The 26112-nt window shown below is 34.0% G+C and overlaps 1 protein-coding gene across 2 annotated transcripts in view; it reads left to right on the plus strand.

Moving 5' to 3' along the window:
- The window catches only part of LOC148276472 (terminal nucleotidyltransferase 5C-like), a 109872-nt gene extending 90244 nt beyond the window's left edge, over positions 1–19628 (plus strand). The window contains exons 1-2 of one of the 2 annotated variants that reach the window (XM_088234209.1): positions 1722–2172; positions 17230–19628. In XM_088234209.1, coding sequence (XP_088090335.1) covers positions 2116–2172; positions 17230–18474 — 1302 coding nt within the window. In that variant the 5' untranslated portion in view covers positions 1722–2115 and the 3' untranslated portion in view covers positions 18475–19628. Of the gene's footprint in view, positions 1–1721; positions 2173–17229 lie in introns of those variants that run through there. The other variant, XM_088234208.1, reaches the window with a different exon arrangement.
- The last annotated feature ends 6484 nt before the right edge of the window (positions 19629–26112 follow it).

Here is a 26112-nt window from a genome sequence, read left to right on the forward strand (position 1 = left end):
TAAAAATAACAAAATAAACATAACACTAGGCAAGGAAATAAATTCAAAATGATGTATACATTATGCAATCTGGGAAAGAAAATTAAAAAAATATAAAAAGTTTAAAAATTACATGTATGTACATATACAAACTGAACTAGTACAAAATAAAATTATCGTTTTTAACTAACAAAATATGCGGACACCCAATACAGGTTATATTTTTTTAATCAAAAACGTATTAAAATTACGTATACAAGCTAAAAAAGTATAAAAAACCACAATTAACATTTCAATAGTATTAAAAATTACATATACTATACAAGCAAAAACAGTAAAATATTAAAAGTTATATGTTCAAGATGCGCATTCTCTGGATAAACTAACATTATTTATTCAAAGTACTTCTGGAAAAAATAATTCATTAAATATTAATTTGTATTCATCAGAAAATTCTCGTTTAATTAGTTTACTTGAACTTTTTTTCTTACAAATGCATACGAATTTCCACATTTCCTCAATGCAAATCTGCCGACTTTTGTGGAGCAAAAGAGCTGAAAATTTTATTTATCAGCAGATCAATTTGGTTAAATTATTTTCCTACTTGTTAAAAATTGAAAATACTTAGATTGGTACACAATATATTAGGGAAACAAATCAATAGATAATGCCACTAATTTTTCAAGGGAAAACGGATGAAAAGCAAAGGAAAAGAGGGGAGATTTTAAAAGAGATAGATGTTTCTTCATGCGTGATTTGAACAAAACATCTGTAGAAACGTCTTTGATAGTGCAATTATTAGCAAACCGTATGGATACTATATGAGTTAGAGAAGAAAGAATAACCGCCGGCGGGATTTAAGAGGGAGCTTTGAAAATAAGAACAAAGATGTGGCCTATTAAATGATAAAATAGTATGGTAAAGCCGTGAAGTGTTCAAACTATGGAAAACAGTACATACAGAATAGAAGTGAGATGGTGTCATAATCAAGTATGTGTGTATTTAAATTCCTAATATGATAAATATGTAACGTTTACAGCTTTCAGTTCTGAAATTAATTTCAGGATTGGCTTTCAGATGTTTTCAGTGCAAATGTTTTTCAGGCGTGTCAATTGTAATGGTTAAAGTTATAACGTTTTCCAAAAAAACCTGCAATCACAGCTGTCCTAAATATACTATCATATGACCAACTGTGTCCGAGCGGATGAAAAATACAGCTCTGTGAGTCAAATAGAACCAGGACCCTGGACGAATGTTTTGATAGCTTCTCTCGACTGGAGATGATTCTGGCTCTTGGCGTCTAAAAAATAGTTAGATTGGTGTGTTTGCTTACCATGGATACGAAATGTTGGCTTTGAAGGTGGTTCTACGCTGCAATATATCACTTGAGGCGTAACACTGATCACTTTACCTTCTAAATTGCAAAATAATCTAGATATGGTGCAATTGGAGTGCCAATGTAGTGCGTACACCACTGGATGCGTATGGGGAAATTATGATGTTAAAATGAAAATCAACTGTTTTTGTCAAAAAAATTAGTTGACAGATGTTTGCATTATATAATTTCGTGTTCATAGTGCGTCGGTAAAAATGAGAACATTTCTGAAGGAACTCTAGACTCTTCTTATTACATTAGTTCCGAATAAAATGGAGTGCCTGTTTCTATTGTCAGTTCATTTGTGATGTATGTCTCCGTGTCATGTCGTGGGGCGCCGGTGAACTACATAATTATTATTGTCTATTCTTACGGTCCGGTCGGCCGTCGGCGTCGCTCGTGACGTCAGCGCGCGACGCCACGCGACGGAGGGCGCTCGGGGGCCCTCGTGACGTCAGTCCCTTTCACCTCCTGCGCGCGCAGCCCCCTCCTCGTGCGGCGCGAGCGGCCGACCTCCGGCACTCGGCGGTCGGCAGTCCACCGCGGTCCGTTCGCCGCCCCAGTCGTCTGCGGTCGCGAGTGAAGCGTGACGCGAAGCAGTGTCGCTCCCGAGGGAGCTCGCCACACGCCAGCGAGTGATAGCCAGTGCTCTGTGACCGCGGCCACTGACTGACATGTCAGCGGGTTCCTAATCACCGCTCGCGCCGACACTCAACCTTTAGTCGTAGTAAACTAGTGCCAGCAGCTGTTCTCTCGTAATCATGGAGACCAAAGTGAATTATATTCCCCGAGAGAACTATATCCGAGACATCGTCAAAGTACGTAATCTTCACATTCATTAGTGCGCCTACCGCATATAGAATCATCTGATGTAGGTAGTTCGGACAGTTGGACTATAATTAGTGCTTCGGACTTGGAGGATGTGGGCCGATTACCTACATACTGCGCCTAGTTCACTGACATACTATTCTCTTCTAATTAATTTAAGCCAAATCTAGTCAGAATCACACTCGAACATCACCATACTGATCCAAATCGTTGATCTTATTTTACTACGCGTATGAAATGCAAAACTTAGATAATGCCTATTTTAAATTTTCTTTTATTGTCGCCAACTACTTTCGACTTGTAAAATATTTTCTTAACGAAAAAAAAGCGTCGATAAAAATGTTTCGAGTCCTCATTAGGTGATGTCTATCTTATGAACTCATAAAAAATGCGATGTTAAAAGTTTTTGGCAAAAAACGAAAACGTGACTTTGTAAATGGTACGTTTCGGTTCGAGTGTTTGACCTGTTGCCGACCAACTTAGACAAAGTACAGTGTAGTGTAGAGACGCGTGAGGTGAAAACAATATCATATTGCGCGTCTAACTTGTTTTTCTGAAATTATAAAAGTAAGCGTGGAATCCATAGTCAAGTGGTACATGGTGGTTCCCTCGCAGTGATGAGTCGAATACAGTACACATGTGTGCAAAAGGAGAGCGCGAGAGTACAGACGGTCGTGTCACGCGGTCAGATACGAGCAGACATGATATTTACCGGAGGCGTAGTCGGTAGTTCTAGTGAAAGTGACCTAATACCTGATGTAACCAGACACTATGGACCATCCATATATCCGCTTCTCTTCCTGTCTGCGTCGTGATAGAAACACTGTCCGTTCGGCGTTTCTAATGTCGTATCTAGCCCCGAAACCGAGTCAATCATATAATCCAATAATAGTTTATTGCCTTCGAGAGCGTGGCAACAGCTGAAAAATCGCTTTATTATGCTTTAACACCTCAATAATTGAAAGGTACATATTAGCATTCGTTTATTAGGTAAGTTGTTTTGATATTAAGCACCTACAGATAATTTTGACGTAATCGTGTTCACCACAAACAAACATGATAAGAAAATTACGCAAAAACTTGTTATTAATAAAACTAAGGACCGTCTTATAAGTTACCGCGTGCAACTGTTTTCGTCAATCGTGGATAAAATAAAACTTAAATACTTATAACGGTATTCTAAAATACAAACGGTCATAATTAAAATAAATCGTGGAGCATTCACAGCCATTACAGGAGCTACAAGTTTATCCACATACAATATATTAAAACGGAAATCGAGCGAAGATTAGACCGCCTTGCCTAGTATTGCAGTAGGCGCGTTCGCCTACCATGCTTGATGTCCAAGGTTCGATTTCTGGCGGGTGAACGTGAATTATTTATTTTAAAGGTGGTTCTACGTTGCGATATTTCATTGTTCCTGGACATGCACCTGACGCGTATGACTGTTAGAATTTCAAGGCAGTGCTCTATGCGCCACTGGGTGCGTATAGGGAGACGATTATAATGATCAATAATGTTGTGAAAATATTCCTCAAGTATGCTTCTTTTAAATTATAAATTTAACAGTGTTATTGAGGAAAATTTTGTCATTATTGAATATATTTCTCTTTGTCTTTAATATATTCATTTATTTTAAATACGACAGCAAACGGTTTTTGTGAATTTAAATTTACACACGATAAAAATAAAACTTTAAAATTCAGCTTATTCTTATTGCGCATTGTTTACGTAAATCAAATTTTATCAAAAATACGGTCTCACAATAATAGTATAAATAAAAACAGATATTTTTTAAATAAAAATATCTGGATGATAAAACTTTCTTTTTAACCATTTAAAGTGTTCAAAAGTGTTTTTATTTTGGTTTAAATTATAATGTAATGAATGACCACAAAGTTACGTAGTGTTTGAAATAAACGTATTAATTTATTTTTTACTCACGTATCGATATGTTTTTTATTGGTTAATAATAAAACTTATGATTTATTTACATATACACTATTGTTTTTATCTACTACATACATACTATAGTAATAGATTTCTCTGGATTATGTCTAGTCTGCCTAACTAGGTATAACCCATTTTAAGGCAGACGTTTTTATGCCTAGGGTAACATGAAATGTACACGTTATCATTTTTTTTATGAATATATTTTGACACATATTTCAACGGAGACGTGGAACCTACGTGAGAAGGGAATATGGAAATCTCGGCATTTACGTGGCTTAAGAATCGTATATTTATGTTGTTGAATCGGATATTTAGTTCCTAGTTTATTTGGCGCCCGCCCAAACTCTGTGATTCAGAAATGTAATCTTAGAAATAAAAAAAAAACAATATGGTCGACTACAAATGTATTTGTTTCAACGCCATTGTTAAAAATTCATAATGACAACATTTTAAAATTAATTGAAAAATTTCCTTGGCTCTTACAAAATTTTGTATACGTCCGGGTGGATGACGAATATAGTGATGTGTGTGAAATACGGTGAAATAGATCCGAAATCATAAACGATTGTTTTTACTCGATGACTGCTATCAGGTAAAAATTCTAAATAAGGAAATCGAGTGGAAATAGCCACGTCAAGTAGTGGTTGGCGCTATCGCCTACCATTTTTGAGGTCCATGGCTCGATTACTAGCATGGTGGACGTAAAATATGAGTTTTCAAGGTGTTTTTACACTGCAATATTTCATTGTTCCGGGCCTGTCACCAGACGCGTAAGACTGATAACCTTACTTTACGTGTCTCAAAAACGACCATTCGTTGCGATTGGGGTACCAATGATGTGCCATACGCACCACTGGATGTGGATGGTGAAATTTATGAATTTAAAATGAAAGTACTGAAATTTAAAATAACATGTGAATGCCTGGTTTTTTTTCCTCGCCCTTTTTCGTAACACAACCAATTCAAATTTGACTAAGTAAAAGACAGTTTTTATTTTCAGTCTAGGAAATTATAAATATTTGCATTGATGCAAGTAGGTTTATATTTTATATTAAAGAGGTGAAAAACACTTTGGAAAAATAAATTTACGGTTCTAAGGTTTAACAGTACTTATGACCTGTCATTAAGCGATCATATAAATATCCATCAAACTAGAAAAACTCTTCAGAGCCCGTATAATAAAAAGTATTCTTATAAATATAATCTTTAAAGTTAAATTAAGTTTTCTGTATGAAAAATAGAATATGTACTTTTTTTTTTCTAAACATGTTTGATTAGACGTTATCGACGAAGATACTCGATATTTTTATACAAATATACTCATTTTCGTATATAAATATCGAATTTACTTTATACCGTCTCGATATGTATTGTACCGATAAAGATAGTATTTGTTATTGCCTCACAGAGGATGAAATATTTTAAATAAAAAAAATCATTATTAATTTTTAAGTATTAACTTTATGGTGAAACTTTTCAATAAATGTTACCAAATTTTCCGGTTCCGAGTCGTACCCGTCTCTTCGTCAGGATGCTTATTACGCGAACATGCAAATCCCACCATAGTAGTTTTATCAAAACATGAATGTATTTGTTTTGATGTATCCACGCCTAATTAAACTCTTTCAAAAATTTTTCTCTTCGCGTAAATATTTTCACCGAAGCGTTAAACAACGTTAACTTAAAATGTCGGAAGTACTTAACTTGTCTTTTAACTGTTGTTACAGCAGTTCTGGAATTCTGACAAAAACTATCTACAAAAATTAATAGTTTTTAATCTTTTATAAAAAATATTACAATATTTTTGTTGCATTAATCATTGAAACTATGAAATATTAATTATTTAATTTAATGACTTGCGCTATTTCATAACTCTTAAAGGCTGCTAAAAAATCCTTCAGAAAACGGTTCTGTAACGTAATGTTACATTAGCAAAATACTAGGTACTTAAAATTATGTGTAAAATAACCATATAATCAAGGCATATTATAGCAAAACACGAGTTCTTTTTTTAAAGTAAGAAAGATATTAAGTTATGTATTTTTTGTACATGGATTTGAAAGACATCAGAGTTAAAAAATCTCTTTTTTTATATTATAAAGTTACAAAATTTTAAGAAAAAGAAATACATAACCAAGCAAAATTACAGAAACAAAAAATGAAACGAAATACCACACCAAAAAGGCAACTTCTTGTGCTTGCTGTGGAATATTATTATTAATAATTTAAGCATAAAATACACATATTTTTCAAAAAATTAATGTAGGTATTTAAAACATTTTGACGATATTTTGTTAAATACATATTCGGAATCACGAAGAATGTAGGTATATTTTAATTTTACTCACATATCAATATTCTTTCAGGAACCATGAAATCCAGGAAGCAAAACTACTGTAACTAGATTTTCATTTTATTTTTTTTTCATTTAGTTTTATGTAAGTTTAAATATCAATCTTAATATGAGAACCAAATTAAGCTCTCAGTTTTTTTCCTTTCTTTTGGTACATGGCATACATAGTATTAAAACTACAACAAAACCAACTTTATTTTCTTTTACGGCGTTTTTCTCTGAAACATGTCTAACCGAGATATTGCACTCTTCATACGAAGGGCAGAACTATGTATCTAGATTTTTTCCTTTGATCAGTTTTTAAATATTTTTTATCCATAATAAATTTGAAATAACAGTCGAGATTTCCCACTCAAAAAGTCGGTTGAAATGCCTGTCAATTTTTCTTAGAGGTGGGGGTCAGTGCTATACCAACTCCTGACGTCACTGCGACCTGTAAAGACCTATTGGGACGGATATGCCTGTCAATGGAAAATTCTTTATTTCATTTATCTTTCTTTCGCTTTTTAATCTGTGATTAGTACTTACCTAATAGTATAAAGTAATTCAGTAAAAAAACATGTTTATATTTGATCTTTTTTGTCTTTTTACATTGTACAAAAGTAATTCTTTATGGATCTGTATAAACAACATTATTTGCGAAAAAATCTCGTAATCATTTCACATCAAGTATAGCTACAGGTGTTTATGTAGTGTGGTTTGTTTATTGTGACAGTTTTATTTTATAACTTCTTATTTGTTTATTCAAATGCCTATATCAGTTTAATAATTAAACTCAGAAATAATAAAAGAAGTCTGTAAATTATATTATTTATCGTTTCGGCATTTACTTTGTGAAATAACACTTTAAACATATTTAAGTCAGTCAATATTCTGTGAAAACCAAAAGGAAAAAATACGAAATTTAGTATAACTTAAGTAAATACATTATATACTCTATCATACTCAAACTCGTTTTATTGCACGTGAGCGATTGAAATGGGACAAGTCTCTTATTTTGTTTCTAAAATGTTCTTTAATAACCGCACAAATAATGATACGATTCTTAATAACAAAAAGCAAAAATCTAAATATTCTAATATATTCTTTTATGCTAATTCAATTAACAGCAGTGGCACAATGAACATTTCCGAGAGCAATAAAACTAGATAGTACAAGTTAGTGAACTTAAAGTAAAGTTGTGCCCTTTTTTTGCGAATGAATGCCAGTTATTTGATTACGCGGGCGTATGCGTAACTTTCGTTTTTCAACAAAAAATAGTTTTTCCGAGTTATTGCATTGAAAATTCAAGTAAAACATATTATTTTACCTTTTTTTATATTTACCAAAAATACATATACTTATACATGAGCAACTTCATTGTTCGTTTTAATTCTTTAATATAGCTTATTATGTAAATTATCTGAAGAGTTTATGCAAAAACTGGCATAGGATTGATATTTTTTTAGTTTTTGTGCAAATATTGTGATTAACACAATTCTAATTAAATACTAAAGTGCGCCTTTTTTTACTGTTAGATCAAAATTGCTGCTAAAAATGCATTTCTGAAAAAATATGATTAATTTGTCATGATTCTGAATCAAGTAGGTACCATGCCTAAATTTTGATAAAGTGAGTATAGATAAAGTATTCAAAAACATCATCAACATTTTATTTTTAAAAGGAATTACCCACTAAACCTTTATTTTAGAGGCTTGTCACCAGATGGAAAAGAGGTGATATGGACGGAGATTATAAAAATAAACTACGACACCCTGACTAACCAAGAATATAATCATTCAATGATTTTTTTCTTGCTTTTAATGGGAATCATCATTTCATTTTCATTTAATTAAATTCATTTAAAAAATATACGCCTCCTATTCAGCTTTAATTATCCAAATGAAAAATAACGTTATAGACAAGTAATAGAAATTTTACTTATTAATAATTTTAACACAGCACCCTATATTTGATTAAGAACAATCCTATATTGAAAGCTTTCTGGGCGTTTACTGTAAAAAACAAAGAATTAAGAACAAAAGGTCCATTAAAAAAAGACTATTTGCTCAAAAAACAAAACCTTCATAGAATTCATAGAATATTATGTTATATTTTAATAGTTAACATACTTTATACTGAAACGAAAATACAATAACTTTAGTAGAAAAGTCGTTTTTCTTTTTATTCAAAATTATGACTCCAAGTGTAAATCTTTCTATAATTAGTTAAATACTTTATGTAGCGCATTTATTGTAAAAATGACCTGACTATATTTGTTACATTTAACGACTTATGTATGGTATTATGCAAAAATGTGTCCAAACCACAAAATCGAAAATATGAGTCAGAATCATAATCCAAAAGTGATCTTACTTTGAACAAATAGTTAAATGAGTTATGTACAAATTCTTTGTAATGCCTCGGTGTGTTAACCAAAAACCATGCAACTGGACTAAAAACAATGTTACACTACTTTAAGAGGCTTTACATATTGTTGCAAATTAAGATCAATATGTGGATAACATGATAACAATATTGAAAAAATGTATTTACCCAGCAAAAGACGCTTTCCTTGCCAGAATTGTTTCTTACCACGGAAGCTAAGATTTTAAGATTTGGGGATTCATATTTGAAGTAAATCCCAAATATTTTTATCGTTTGGTTTAGAACATGAAGCTTATTTTAAATTTTATATTTTTTTTACAAAAAAAAAACACAATAACGTGTATACTTGTACTGATTTTACAGTTTAAAAAATATAATAATTTTAGTTTTTTTTTTAAATTTATTTCAACACAGAGGGAAAACATTTTTGAGAAGAGAATATTGACGTCTAGGCATTTACAGGGCTTATGACCTGTCATTAGATAATTTAAGTAGCCACTTTACACACTGTGTAACATTCACAATTCTGCCCATGTTTGAACATTCACATTTCCTCAACTCTTCCATCTGTTGAGTCTTGTGAAGTAAAAGAGCTGAAACCTTTATAACGTGGGTGAGATTCATCCGGTTGAACCAAATCACCTACTAGGCGACGCCTGAAAACAATTTTCCAATTTTTATATATCTTCTTTTACCAGGTAGTAATTCAACAATGTTTGAGTATGTCCAAATGCTTGCAGAATGGCTGGATTTCCTCCCTAGGGAGTTATTCATATTTAAATTTATTTCAACAGAGAGGGAAAACATTTTTGAGAAGGGAATATGGACGTCTAGGCATTTACAGGCCTATGACCTGTCATTGGCTGGTTTAAGCGGCCACTTTACACACTGTGTAACATTCACCATTCTGCCCATGTTTGAACATCCACATTTCCTCAACTCTTCCATCTGTTGAGTTTTGAGTTTTTTTTTAAAAGTAACACTGTTTTAAACCTTTTTTGAGTTATTAAGGTGTAAAATGTTTAAAAATGTGTTATCCCAATTTATTGTAAAATTTTTACAAAAAAAAATAATCAATATAAAAATTTTATAACCTTTTTTGTTCTTTTAAGTACTTTTTTTGTATTAAACTTAACAGCCAAGCGAAATAATTAATCGTATTTTTGTAAGTTGCGTTTGATGTTAAACGTCATCTCAGTTTCAGGTTGGTGTGGCACACATTTTTGCGTAACAAACACCAGCCACATATGATTATCGGCATTTAACCAACAGTAGTATTGTTTAAGGCGATACCAATCATCATTTGTTCTAAGGCTTAAATTTAAGCCGTCTTTGTCAGTCACAGTCGTCAGACGAATTCTCACTTTATTGATAAGAAAATTGACGTAATTGATTAAATTAACTTTGTTTTTGCTACTTTTTATATTACCGTATTAAAATTATTGGCGCAATTGTTTTATAATGTAACAAACAATGATTAAATATTTTTTATTGCGAATTAATCGGTTGTAATGATTATTCAATAAACAAGAATAAATTATCATAATTTTTATAAGAAGCAATATATTGTATTATGACTTTGTTCATTTACTCTCTCGAGTCTTTGGAATTACTTTATATTAAGAAGATGCACAGTACTCGAAAAAAATATTTGTTTTGTAACTTAGTGTATAAAATTTTACTAACCAATATTTTTTTTTTAAACCACGCCATACCAAACAATCCCCATGATTTATCTTAAATTAAAATTGCGACATTAAATTTTATTCGTTGCTCTAATGTGAAAAATTTAATTTCTTCCAATTAAATAAATTAATATCTGTATCTTAAAAGATAAATCACAAGAGTCCATTTTTTGCCGTTTCGAAGTAAATAATGTAGATAATAACCCAATAAGCTATTTTATATGCGAATAAAACACTGAAGTATACATTCGTCTGAAATGCTTTTTTAAGTTGAAATAAAAATCTGAAGTTCACATTGCTTTAAAGAAAATAACATCAGTAGTCCTTTAATATGTATTATTTTAACATTTACTATTATTTTACATTGAAATTTTTTTATATATTGAAATTATTTTATTTAGTTTAAAAGTTCAAAAATCGCACAAGCACAAAATGTTTTTTTCTGAACATTTCGTTCAATGTAAATCATTGCAGGAGACTGCTGCGAAACATTGCATAAATTTATTTACTATTTAGCGTGTTGTACAGATGTTATTAGAATTGAAATTTGTGTATTTTTTTTATTTATACTATTCTTTAATAATATGCATGCTCCGACTTTCGATTGTTGTATTCCAACTCAACACTGGGCTTTTGGCCTGATAAAGTAAGGGATACGTTATTATTTATTTTTGCCATATATATATCTTTAAATGACTGTGACTCCCGTGTCCCGTGGTTTATTCTTGGTGTCAAAGCAGACGCCTGTTTTCGACACGATGGCTGCTCTCAGGTAAAAATCCCGAGTAACGAAATCGAGTGGAGATAATTCCGCCTCGTAGTTCAACGCTTCCAAGTTGCCGTCATGTTTTAGATCCCGGGTTTGATTCTTGGAAAGGTCGACGCAAAATATTTATTTCAAGTTGGTTTTCTTTGCAGTATTTCATTGTCACTGGACTGACACTTGAAGCGTAGGGCTGATAACGTTACCCTCATGTAATAGATGATCGAGATACGCTGCATTTTGTTAACTAACGCAGTGCCCTACGCACTAATAAGTGCTTAGGAAAATGATGATAACCAATTAAAGATAGAAGTGCTAGAAATAATAGATGTGATTATCAATTTTTTAATTTTTTTTAGTAAAAGAACACTTCAAAAATCAGAAAATTTTAACCCAACATTTAGCTCATTTTTTAGGTTGAGTAATTAATAATGGTAAAAATTAAAAATGTTCTTAAAACATTTATTAGTTATCTACTAATTATAACAATAATAAAAATATCATCGTCATCATCATTCCCTTTCCGCACCTAATTGTGCGTAGGGCACTTCATTGGTATAACAACAACAACAACAAACCATCACGCCGTTTCCCCGTAGGGGTAGGCAGAGAGGATAGAACGCCATAACACTATATCTTGGCATACAGACTTCGCTTCCTCTACATTCATACATCTTCTCATGCACGCACGCCGATTATTCCTACTTTTGACATGTCCATCTTCAAGTATTTGATGGACTTGATCGTGCCATGTCTTTCTCGGTTTTCCTCGTTTTCTGCATCCATAAACATTTGCATCGTAGATCATTTTAGCCGTTCTTTTGCTGTCCATTCGCTCTACATGTCCAAACCAACGCAGCACCCCTTTCTTGATTCTGTCAATAATGCATGTCTCAGCCTTACACACTTCACGGATCTCGACAGTTGTGCACCTATCATACATCGTTTTACCACACATTCGCCCGAGGGATCGCATTTCGACAGCATTAAACCTACTTTCATCATTATTTTTCCAATTTCATACTTCGCTCCCATACATTCGTATAAATATTTTTTTTTTTCATTTAAATAATGATTTGTTGTAACATAAGGTAAGATGATCAGTCTAACGCTTTAGGTGTCAGTCCAGGGCCTATGAAATATTCAAGTGTAAAAACACCTTTTAAAAAAAATATCATCGGGAATCGAATCCAAGACCTCTGGCATGGCAGGCAAACGTGCTGATCACTACATCACGAGGCCGACTAAAAAACATGAGTGAATAAAACTCTCGATGACTCTGACGATTTATTTTATGTTCTTGAATCGCATTTTTTTATGTCAGGCACTTGGTTAGTTGAATTTATTCATACATATTTATTATATCTGTTGTAGGATTGAACCTATTTCTGCACTTTGACTTTGTTGTGGTATACTTAGGAAATTCCACTTTGCATATTTAATGAGCGGATAATGGAAATAAAACAATGATATCTTGTTTTTACATATTCGTGAACTCTTCTAACCAAATTTTCCTGATATAATTTTTTTTTTTTTTTTAAAAACACCTTACGTTTTAAAAACAGTTCTATATTTTATTAATTGATATTGTATTGTTTAAAATTTATGTTGTTAATACACTCATCTTTTTATTTTTATACCAACTATACTTTTTAACACTGTTCCTATCTTTTATTTATTTATTTTTTTTAATTTATATTGTTTATAAACTCATCTTCTTTTTTTAAACCAACTTTACTTCTAAACAATGTTCCATATTTTGTCGCTTTATATTGTTTTTTATAAATTTTATGTTGTTTATATAATAATATTTTATATAACTTTCATGTATCAGTGTGTGTACAATAATAAACATAAATAAATATACAAATAGACTCTGATTTGAAACAAAAATATAAAGATATGATTTTCTTTTTAATTACCATAAAAAAATACCAAATAATCTTTTACAGAATATTTTATTTTTTCTTTCTTATGTTACACAAAAATATTATAACTGTCCATTATTTATTATTGGAGTAAAAATTCATTATCATTTTCTTGTATAACCACGAACAGACCATGTCTTTGTGGGATTTTTGTTTACTATTTTTACTATTAATATGTATTTCATTGCTTTGTATTTTTTTAAAAATTATCTGTTTTACCTCTTATGTATATTGTAAAAAAAATAAAAGTAACCACCTCAAAACGATTAAAAAAATATATAGATCTCAATTAAAGCAAAAAGTGCTCAGTCAAACATAGTTTTGGTCATTTTGAATGCCTATTTACGTGAGGTACTTATTTCCTTGGTATATCCATGTACTTACCTCAACATTTATAGATATAGGGTCGGTAGTGTATCTTTGTAACCGCTCGGGAGAATTAATCTTCACAACAAACCGTCATAGTGAAGGTATGTCATTTCAGTGCGTAGATTTGTGTATCGTGGGGTACCCGACTCCTTGGTACGAATCGATGTATCTATCCAAAACTTTAAATTACAGGGCCAGTAGTGTATCGTCGGAATCGGAGAATTTATCAGAACTTACGCCGTCATAGTGAAGGTATAGCTTCCATATCTTCCAATTGTAATTGCCCGCCCGGTGATGATGCGGCACGGCAAATGTACACAGCAAATAAGTTTATCTCAAAAATTGAAACCGTCAAAACCTTATAACTAATTCGTAAAGTTATTCAAGGTGACATTCGAGATAAAGATATTTTACTTAACAAAGTCACAGGTGTTTCAAGTACAACGTAATTTAATATAAACTGCACAAAAACATGAATAGGCTTACTATGATAATGGATCCGAAATGTATCTTGTCAATAAAACAATACCATTAACAAAGAACGGACCGAATGGCAAAGCGAAATATGCACAACCTATAGGAACCTGAAACATAACATAATTTATGAGCATAAAACGTAACATAAGTTAGGACTAACACAGTTGAATGATTTTTTATTTAGAGCATGTTACAACTACTATTACTACTACCATCACGCCATTTCCCCGTAGGGGTAGGCAGAGAGAATGGACCGCCACACACGTCTATCCTGGCATACACTCCTAGCTTCCTCCACATTCATACATCTTGTCATACATGCCCTTCGGTTCTGTCTGCTTTTGACATGACTAGACTTTATATTTTGGTTTATCTGATCATGCCACGTCTTCCTTGGTCGTCCTCGTCTCACGTTACCGTTCATTTTCGCCATATATACTTGTTTTACCATTCTTTCGTCGTCCATTCGTTCTACGTGAACAAACCATCTCAGAGACCCTTTCTTAATCTTATCAATTATACTTGACTCAGATTTACACTTTTGACTAATTTCATCATTTGAAACCCTATCATGCATTGATTTCCCACACATTCGTCTTAGAGATCGCATTTCAACCGCGTTCGCTCGGCTTGGTACATAAGTGTTGGGACTAAAACTCCGTTGTGCACTGACGGTTTAGCTTCTATTGACATATTTTTATTAGCAATTACTGTGCTTAGTGCTCCGCTCATTTTGTTTCCCACATTCACTCTCCTTTCAACATCTTATTCTACTCTTCCATCTCTTAAAAACATGCTTCCCAGATAAACAAATTCTTCTACTTCTTCGAGACATTCGTTGTTTACATTTATTATGCAGTCAGTAACCTCACTATCCCTTCCAAATACCATCACTTTTGACTTACTTTCGTTTATCGCCAATTCGCTCTCCAGGCATACATCATGTAATTATTATAATACCGTTCTCTCCGGTCACGCAGACATTTTTGATCTCTCCTATACGAAATACACATTATTCCTTATAGACAGTACGCCTGTTTGGTTTTACGACGCTATTAATGAGGAAGTTCGAACGTTTTTTTAATATATTTTATTCATTTGTTCATCATCATCATCATTCCATGTCCGCTCCCTAGCTGGATCATATGGTATCCACAAAGAGCCTCCATGCATCTCTATCGACCGCCAACTCTTTTGTGTCCTCCCATGTGAGGTTCTCGTCCCGAAGTTTTGACATAAACTGCCGGCAAACTGTCAGCAGTGAACGTTCAGGGCGTCGAGAACCTGATGCCTTGTAAAGTAGACAAGCATGATTAAGTCTCTCAGGAGGCATCCGCAGTATTTATCCAACAGCCTCTTCCCAGATCCTTTCCAACGCGCCTCGCTCATACCAAGAGTAACCTATTTTTATTTCTCCATGATACGAGTTGCGTGGATATCTTTTCCGAGGACCTGCATTGTGCACACATTATAAGAACCGATGCGCAGTGAAGAGGTGTTGGATAGGAGGGATTTTTTCAAATTCGTTGTCCGTTTAACGTTGCCGGTTCGGGTATGAGGGATGCCGGTGTTCGAGGCAATTTGTGGAGGCTTAGTAATCAATTTTGCAAAAGATTTTATTTGTTAATAGACTTTTAAACTAAGCTAAGAATTTATTTTTTTCAATTTTGGTATATCGTAATTTTTATTTTATTGAAATAAACGACACTTAGTGCCTTTTACATATTAGTTACAAATACAGTTAAATATACATACATGGAAGTATAATTATAATTAATACGGAGAATTTTAAATAATATTATTAATTTACAAATTAAGAAAGTCTTAGAAAAAATTAACACAAATAAAAAATGATAATTTGGTATCAGAAATACTTTGAACCAGTTAAAAAAAAACTAAGAAAACAATTAAAAATAACACTTAACGATAAAAAAATAAATTAAATATATTATTTTTTTAAATAAAACTTAGGTACACAGTATATATTTATGTATAAAAATATAAAATGATGTAAAAAAAATATAAAGAGAAATATATTGTACTTATAAATAAAATCAAGAAAAAAAACGAAAAAAAAAAACATCAATAAAGAAGTGTAAACAATTTTGAACAATAGTATATGGTATATAAAAAAATAGTTATCTAGAACTATTAGCCATGAAATACAGAAGAGCCGTTCTATGTAATAGTATTATTATGAGCGCTATGATTTTTGACGTTTTCTATTAGAGGTTTTCTTCCACTTATTCTCTGTTAGTTCTGCCGATTAGTCCATTACGGTAAGCAAACCGGATATCTTCCACATATCTCTTATCATTGGTTGATTCATATGAACTAGTGACGTCGTTCAAAATGGTTCGTTTTTACGGAAATATTTTTTACTATTTTTTTCGTTAGAAACTTTGTCGTACAATTTAATGCTCTAATTTTTTTTACCCGCGGGCAAGAAAACATTTTTTGTATCCAATTTCCTGTAGCGATGAAGTTCCTTATTATGTATGTTAATTATTTTTATATACCTAAGTGTATATTTTTTTTATTCTTAAAATTTATTTTATATTATTTTTGATAACTGTATTATTATTTCTACGTATGTAGCAACATATCTGATTTTTTTTAATTGCATTTTTTTAATTCCTACCATTTCTTAATTTTTGATTTGTTTTTATTTTGATACCTATAATTTACTTAATCAACAGTTTACACCACTGGAAAATTTGTATCGAGTGTTTTACAAAATTTTTTCTACATATTTTTATATACCGTATGCAATTTATGTCAAACAGTATTTTTTTCCTCAATAAATACATAATTTGTTATGAATTACAAAACATTGATCTGCAAGAATAGGTTTTCTCAGTCGCAAGGAATTTATTATGTAAATTAAAATTAGGTACCTAGTGTTTGGAATTTATTAATTTATCCTCTTTTAAGGTTATAAGATAATATTCATAACTTTTGCAATATACAGATTTAATTTTAACTATCTCAATAAAAAGGTGAGAATAATCTGATCGTCCTAATTTTTTATAAATCTTATATCTAGTTGTTTATACGCAGCTCGAGTGTTAATATTTTAAATTTTTGCTCATATGCTTAATAATTTATTTCCATGAACAACGTGACTAACAATTGATTTTCTTTGCCCGCAGGTGGACGGAGATCAGTCAACCCTCATTACTAACATGGAGGGCCTTTCGTTGCAGAGCGCAGGCGCGCAACGTTTGGCAGTACTTAGCTACGAGCAAGTGCGGCGTCTCAGCGACGTCATGGACGAGGTTGTGAGCATCCACGGCAGGGGCAACTTTCCCACTTTGGAAGTGCGCCTGCGTGATCTCGTGGCAGCCGTGAGGGATAAGCTGCAGGCTCCCGCATCAGAAGGAGGAGCTGGCATGAAAGTACGCGACATCCGCCTGAACGGGGGGGCCGCGTCTCACGTTCTAGCCACCGAGAGTCAGCCCTATAACGACCTGGATCTCATCTTTGGCGTGGAGCTGTCTAGCGGACGTCACTACGAGCGCGTGAAGAGCGCCGTGCTGAACTCGCTGTGCGACCTGTTCCCCGAAGGCGTGGCTCGCCGTTGCGTGTCGACGTGCAGCATCAAGGAGGCCTACGTGGGCAAGATGGTAAAGGTCAACAACGAGGGCGACCGCTGGTCTCTCATATCATTGGGAAATTCGCGCGGTCACCGCAGCGTGGAGCTAAAGTTTGTGGATACCATGAGGCGGCAGTTCGAGTTCTCCGTGGATTCCTTTCAGATCATGTTGGACTCGCTGTTCCTATTCTGCGACTGCGCGCGCCTGCCAATCGGAGAGAACTTCTACCCTACCGTGGTAGGAGAATCCGTATACGGCGACTTCCGCGAGGCGCTATATCACCTTCACAAGAAACTCATATGCACGCGGCACCCCGAGGAGATTCGCGGCGGGGGCCTACTGAAGTATTGCACGCTGCTCGTGAAGGCGTACCGGCCGGCGCGGCCCGACAAGATAAAGTCGCTGGAGCGCTACATGTGCTCGCGATACTTCATCGACTTCCCGGACATCGGGCAACAGCGGGCCAAGCTAGAGGCCTACCTGTGGAACCACTTCGCGGGCCCAGAGGAGGAGCCGCTGAAGTACCAGTTCCTGACGCTGCTCCACTCGGTGGTTGCGGAGTCCACGGTGTGCCTCATGGGCCACGAGCGGCGCCAGACGCTGGCGCTGATCGACGAGCTGGCGTGCGCCGAGCTGTGCCTCGAGCGGCAGCGCCTGCTGGCGGCGCACCAGCCCGGCTTGCTGTACGCCAACGGGTACTACTACGCGCCCATCCTGCCCGCCTGCTACCCGCCCCCGCCGCCCGCCCCCTGCTGCTCGTGCCCGCCGCCCGCGTGCGCGTGGATGGCGTGCTCCACGTGAGAACGGAGACCGCGCCGCCACCCGCGCTTCCGCGAGTGTCCGACGGCCGACTCTCTAAATTGCTGAACTTTGGTGGAAAAACAGAAAACTATAAAAAAAATATTAAAAAATCTACTTACGAAAAATTATTACCAAAAAAAGATCTACGCAAATATTACGTATTATTTAGTTAGCAACTAAAGTTTATAATGTAGATATGTATTACTTATGTTCTTCCGGTAAATTAGGTTTACCTTTGTGTGTTTATTCGTATCGATAGTGAAGTCCGGTGTTCGGTGTCCGGTGTCCGGTGTCCGAAAGCTGTCACTGTGCCATACTGTCCGACCACCGTCCCGCAGTCAGACTGCCCGGGACACATTATGCATTCCGCTAGAGCCCACTCCGACCTCCGGAGGAACCAGACTCTACCTTTTTGTCCTCTTCGCCCCGGACTATTGACGCGTTGATCGAGAGTACCTTTGCGGACAGATTACGTCATCCAATCGTCAATCTAATCAATAATGCGTGGGTGGATATTATTCGAGCGGCGACTGATTGTTGAAAATAACAATATATTCGTAGATTTTAATAGAAAACAAAAGTATGTTTCGATGTGATTTAATTTTTAATGAAAAGTTTTATTCATTGTAAATGTCAATAATAATATATTTGTATCGTCAATCAGAGTGTGTGTTATAATAATTATAAAATTATCGCTTGAAATTGAGGCCTAAAAGAAACTCATCAGTAATATTATTTTTATACTCTCGAATCGCTTTAGTGGTTGAGAAATATTCATTTTTCTGTTTTGTTCCGAAATCGCGGAAAACCTAGTCAGTCTGGTAGGTACCCAACTACACGCAATGGGACATTTCCGGTGACGTCAACTAACGTTTGTATTGTTGGATCGCAATTCCAACCCTCGCCCGATCTTAAACCGACGTAATTGCTTAGGTAATTTTTGTAGTCGTGTCTCGAGTATTGATATATTAAGATATATAATATTTTCTCGAGTCTCCAAGCCTACTTATCACCCGCCCGGGGTGCGCCGCCACAGCGCGCCGCCACCGCTGAAGCCCGGAAATATAACCATCCTTGCGCGGTTTCGAGCCTAATTTTTGAAATCCATATTTTCCACGGATAAACTCGCGTTCCTTTTTGAAATCATCGAAAAATATTAACTCGGTACCTAACTTTCCTTCGGAGAATATTAAATTATAAGTTGTGAAGGATTTTCTTCGCATTTATTCGGCCGAGGTGAGAGCCGCGGCCTGGGCCCGTTGGCGATCTGTCCGAAATGTGATTTTATTGTGAATAGGTTAAGAAAATCAAGTTATTATTATCGCTGTCGTCTCGTGCGCCCCTTCCGGGGACCCGTAGGCGGTACCCAGCGTCCGGCACTCGGTACCTTCGAGGGGGCGCGGAGGAGGAAAAGCGCCCGACTCCGGCCCTTTGGCCGCGGGTCGTCTGAAGTTTGCTCATTTCTTAGAATGATTTTATTGTTATGATCTCTGTAATTCGGTAAGCTCACTCTTTTCATAGTCAAGGTAGTAAAATATACCTCTCAATTAAAAGACTCTATCGCGCGAATACAACCATGGACTGAATTTGTAAGATTCGCTACCGCGCTGGTTGTCAGTGCCTAGTGTACCCTACAAATCCTATCCCGATCAGACGAGAGCTGACTCCGGACTGCGAGGGTGAAGTAGTCAGATGTCGCAGTCCGGAGTCACTCGGCCCCGAGTTACCGGAGCGCTGCTTCCTCGCTTCAACTATCTATTGAGACGTATATTTTTAAATAATTATTATATCAACTATATTTATTATCGAATCTGCCAATTTTGTTTAATATATAAATGTTTTAATTTTAATATGTTTTGTCCTTGCAAAATCATTTTGATTTGTCTTATCACGGACCATATTATGCTCCGCAACAAAATGTTCCCTTCTGAAATGATTTTTGTTTTCATGTTTATTTATTTCAAGAACGTTCTGAGTGTTGACGCGAGCCGATGTCGCGTGTCGCGTGCCGCATGTCGCATCGGACCGCGTGTGCTCGGTGTGGTTAGCCCCTGAATACCCTCAGTTGGAGATTGCGATAGTAAGGATGTCTAGTTAGGACTTGCCCTAGATAATATTGTACCTATAATAATCATCTCACAACTCCAACTTGTTAGAGTGCTACAACAAGACAACTGTATCTAATATTTAAGTTTCATTGTAAACTTGCCCGTTCTGATAAGATCGCTATAAGGAGAAGAATGTAAGATATAAAACAATTAAAAAAGATAAACAAAAAAAGTGATAATAAAATATTTAAAAAATCGTGATTAAAATATTTTCTTTGTTTCATTTCATAAATCCCGCTTATCCAAAAATCGAAAAAATTATTTCCATTGAAAAAAAATGACAAAAATATTCATTTTCAATCTGAAGAGAACATTGATTTTGGCTCGAGTGTTAAAAACACATATACCCAGAACACAACACAACCACAGAACTACTAATCAGTTCTCCAAACAAACATATATTTTTTTATTTATTTATTTTATTTATTTAATTTTACAATACGCCCAAGGGGCATTTACAAAAAATATACAGGTACGTACAAACATAGTAAGTAATAGCTTAAAAGATAAACAACGCTTTTTTTGTATACATGTAGAAAAATAAAAAGCATACTGCTATGCAAAATAAAAAGGGAAACTTTACATAGTAAAAAAGAAACAAAAATAAATGGATATAAGAAAAGTAATTGAATTAAAATGCAAATTGTAAATAACTTATAAAGAATTTAAAGAAAAAAATATATACTTTTACATATAAGTATAAAAAAAATGGTATTAACAAATTGTTGTTAAAAACAAATAATAATAATTAGTTTACAGTAAGTATGTATAAGATAATAACATAATATCTGGTACACAAAAATATTTGATAAATTAATTTCAGAAAAAGATAATAATAAATAATAATACACATCAAAAACAGAGAAAAAATTGGATGAAAAAGAAAGTTTTATTACGACTGTATATATATATTTCACTGAGCCTGATAATTCTCTTTGTCTTTACTTTGTAGAGGATGAGGGGTGGTTTTAGAGCGACAGTGAAAGGGGGCATTAAAAGTTGTAAATGTAAATATTTGTTCGCACTTTTCCTTACTGAATTTGGTTAGTAACGGATGAAATATAATTAATTCGTAATGAAAAAAAAAAATCGCTTGCCTGTATGAGTGAATCCGAAGAAACATATTTAGTCTTTTAAACGGATTCGGGTATGTGGTGGATGCTTTCAATGTGCCTGATAATGATTTTGTTAAATAAATCATGTTTCATTTTGAGTGACTTAGATACACTCGCAATCGAGTGATGGGATTTCCACAATTGATTTAAAAATATTAAAAAATGGAAAAAAGCGTTCTTTTAATTCATCAAAATATATCAATTTTGGTGGACATTTTAAACGAGTTGCAAATAACTCACTGTTAGATAATGGAAATCAAGTTCGGATAGACTGGAATTCGAACTTCAGACTTCTGATCCGTGAGTCCGCAACACTACCCAGGGGACCACAACTGGGAAATATATAGGAGAGGTAAGATAATCTATGTAATGAAAAATTTCAACCCCGATTTTTAAACCAGAATTTTTATTTTAAACATCCAGTGTTCTAAATATTTGAAATTGTACAAAAGAAAATAAGGAAGCGAAAATAGATGTCTGTACTAGGTCTTCTAGGGAGGATAAACCACAGGAGTCACATTGAACAAAATGTTCAGGAAACAAGATTTTGTGATTGTGCGATTTCCAAAACATCGTAATTTTTTAACGAAATGAGATAATTTTAATGTATAAAAAACTTTTAATATAAAAAAACGATTATTTAAAATATAATGGTACATGTTAAAATAGCATATCTCTGGCTACCGATGTCTTTTGCATTAACAAAAAGTGGATTTCAGAATTTCATTTCAACTTAAAAAGTTATTTTTATCACGAAAGTGGATTTATTTTTCACGTATAAAGTATCTAATTGCGAAAATTTCTGCATTTTTATCTTCAAAACGGCATAAAATGGACTCTCGTGATTTTTCTTTTAAAGTTCAGGTCATATAATTAAGAATAGTCCAGAAGGAGCGTAGAATCATATTTGAATACATCGGACTGTGTTTAATAATTTTCCCACTATGCCCTACTTCACCGCGCGCATTTGTGAGGTCGTAGCGTAATGTTGCTTGATGGGAAAAAATCATAACACAAATGCAAGGTAAAAAAAAGCAATTTGTTAATTTCTCTAAAATTTTATTGTGCACGCGGAAATATCAATTGACACAACACAACTTGAGTAGATAAGTAAAGGGTCATTTAATAAGAGAAATTGAATTAATGAACTTTAAACTTAAAATTGAAACAAATTTTATTTTACATTAAACGGATATTTTTATATCATGTCAAATAATATTTGATGTTTTAAAGAGTTGTTTAATCCGAGATCCAATTTTCATTAATTCTGTCATTAGGTGAGCAAAGTAGGGTAAAAAAAATTACTACCCTTCAAAACTAATGAAATTTCCATTTTGTTTCTTCGAAAATCTGACAGATGGAAAAATAATTTAATTTTTAAGTAATACATTTGTCATATACACATTCATTTGCTAATAACACATGAAATGTGATTGCATCTTGTTTCTTTGAGATCCTAGCAGTATTTCTACACTTTAAAAGGACACAACACGGCAAAATGGAATTAAAATCAGGAGTTGCGTACTGAGCGACGTCTATAAAGAAACTAATGGGTCAAAACGTAAACTTACTCATTTTTTGTTGAGCATTTGTTTGTTCGTTTGCATTTGAGTTGAGTCTCCTTCTGTTGATGTGCGTATGCGGTATCTGGACTATTTTTAATTCTATGGTTCAGGTATTAATTTATTAAATTAAAGAAATATTTTTTTTTCACATTAATGCAGCGAATAAAATACAATGTCGTGATGAAGTTCAGTGGTTTTTTGATTGTTAATAGAATATCAAACTAAGACATAAATGGTATTTTTATGCATGGTATTATCATCGATTTTTCGTTATTTTTCATTGTTCCGCACATGACGTCACTAGTTCTCTTCGGTGAGTTGTAATAAAAAAAAAGGCTTATTTGTATAGCGCCACTTTTGTAAAAATCACCTCAAGGGCGGTTTACAATTATATACGTAAACTTACATTCTAACTAAGCTAAAGTTACATACTATATTTTCTGATTTAAAAATTGAGGGTATGATAATCAAAATTAGTAAAATTTCAGTTGAGATCTGAACTGACGATTCGCTGATGATTCGCAAGTGGGAAGGCAATTGGAAAGAGCTCTAAACTATAAAAATCCCAACACGTCTTGTAGCTTCAGAGCGCATAGGTGGTTGGGATTCAGTTCACCGTTTCCAATTGAATAAAATGTTAGTAACATACATAAACTAGATTGCGACATTTCTTGCAGCTACAGAGCGCATGCATGGACGGTTAAAAATCTAGCTCCCATTTACATTTTACGAATAAAGTGACTGGTTTCTTTTTAACAGAATTACAGAAAAAAAATAGGTAATGACATATCCTGCCGCTATAGAGCGCATGGACAGTTAGAAATTTGAACTCTATTTTTTTACAGTTGACGTTTCTGTCCGAGGAGTGCTAGTGAGGAGGTTATGTAATTTGGTTGGTTCATTGACATAATATGAAAGCTTATATTACCAAACGTCTTGCAGCTACAAATTGCACTCATAGATGAGATTCTAGCGGCTAAAATTGATTTTTAAAATTTACCAAAAAATTACTAATTAAATACGTCAAGCAAAGTAATAATTTTGGCAATTGTAAATATACATCATCACAAAAAGTAAACATAAGGTACTAAACAAAATGGGCATTCCTTAAGGTAATTTATGGTTAGAAAGATAACAAAAGCGATGATCAATAAGAGTGTCTGTTGTACGCTTCAAGTAAGTCCGGTATTTTCTGCTTATTAACCAACATCTGGCTAACAGCTTAAACAGTGCTTCAATAAATTTCCTCCAGCTATTATAAAGATATACTACCGACCCTCCCCCCCCTTCAAGTTTTGGGTTGGTACATCGATATGAAACAAGGGGAAGCGTACGTTACGGTACACAATATCTAGGCTTTAAAATGACACAGCTTCAGTATGACGTCATAGTTGAAGATAAAAGTCTCCTGACCGACTAAAAAGGTACACTACCGATACCCTCACCATCAAGTTTTGATGTTAGTACATCGGTTTATACTGACGGGTCTAGAATCCCTCGATACGTTTATCTACGCATTAAAAGTGTCAAAAATTTTGTTCCACCAAATAATTTTTCCTTTAATTATGATTTATTAACATTTTAAATCGTTTTGAGGTTGACACTTTTTTTCTTAAAAGCCTATGAGAGAGAAATAAATTAATTTTGAAGTCAAATTAAATTCCGACATAACTGTCACTTTAATGAAACGAACGCCTAGGTGTGAAAATAATGTCGCTAGATTCTGTCCAATTAACAGGTAATGGTATCTAGGCGTTAGAAAGTTACCACTCTAAAAAAATAATTTAGTTATATTTTTTCCATCTGTTTTACTATCTTTCCGAGTGTATGTATCGAGACGTTAAAAGAGCCGGCTTTGTAATCGATCAGTAGATGTATACAGACGATCGTTAAGCGTACCATTTCAAAAACTCATACAAAATTCATGCTCGCTTGAGCATTTTTTGCTTGAATTGGGTTTTATTGGAGTCATTAAATCATTAATTATATCTTCGCAATCCAATTTCCTTACACAATCCGCTTCTATGTTGAGTTTATCTTTATGATCTAGCTTTAGCTAGATCATTTAACCTTTGCTCTCACGAGAACAATGATGTTGTGCGTAAATAGTTTTAACTAATTTTAAAATATTTTATCTGTCTATTTATTATAGGAACAAAAACTCATTAACATTTGGTTGTATACCCACAAACAGGCCATGCCTTTGAGAAATTTTTTTGTTTACTATTTTTACTATTAATATGTATTTCATTGCCATATAATTATCCTTTATTTTTTGAATACTCTGTTTTACCTCTTATGTATATCGTAAAAAAAACAAAAAAAAATAAATAAAAAAATCAAAAAACTCGTCGCAAAGAAGAAAATGGTCTTTCTCCAAAACAGTTCCTGGCAGAAGTACACACACACATTCGGTGAGCAATATCCACGTTTGGATAAATAGTTTGAAAACCTTCAGCTAGCAGCCATTCCAAAAAACTGACAGTTCTCTGTCTATCCTCATTTTTTAAACTGCAGTAAGCACGAAAATGGAGACATTTTCTGGAAAATTGTCTTCTATGTCATTATAATAAATCATTGGTAATGTTTTGGCTATTTCTTCGACTTCTGACGTGACGTCGACTGACGTCTGACGTGACGTGACGTGACGTGACGTCGACTTCTGACGTTCTTCTAGTAATAAAATGAAATTTATTATAAAGTTCTTTCTAAGCGTCCCGTCATTTTTAGAGTTCTTCTGTCAATTTTCACCAAAAAAACGTTATTTTGAGGTTTTCCCTACCACCCTTTTGCTGTGTCTCTTCACTTGTATTACGCACGACTGTATTTTATGTATTTTTTTACCACGTT

The sequence above is a fragment of the Micrasema longulum genome, unplaced genomic scaffold (genome assembly GCF_059751315.1).
Source record: "Micrasema longulum isolate JH-2025_06_02 unplaced genomic scaffold, ASM5975131v1 h1tg001215l, whole genome shotgun sequence".
In the NCBI taxonomy this organism is placed as follows: domain Eukaryota; kingdom Metazoa; phylum Arthropoda; class Insecta; order Trichoptera; family Brachycentridae; genus Micrasema; species Micrasema longulum.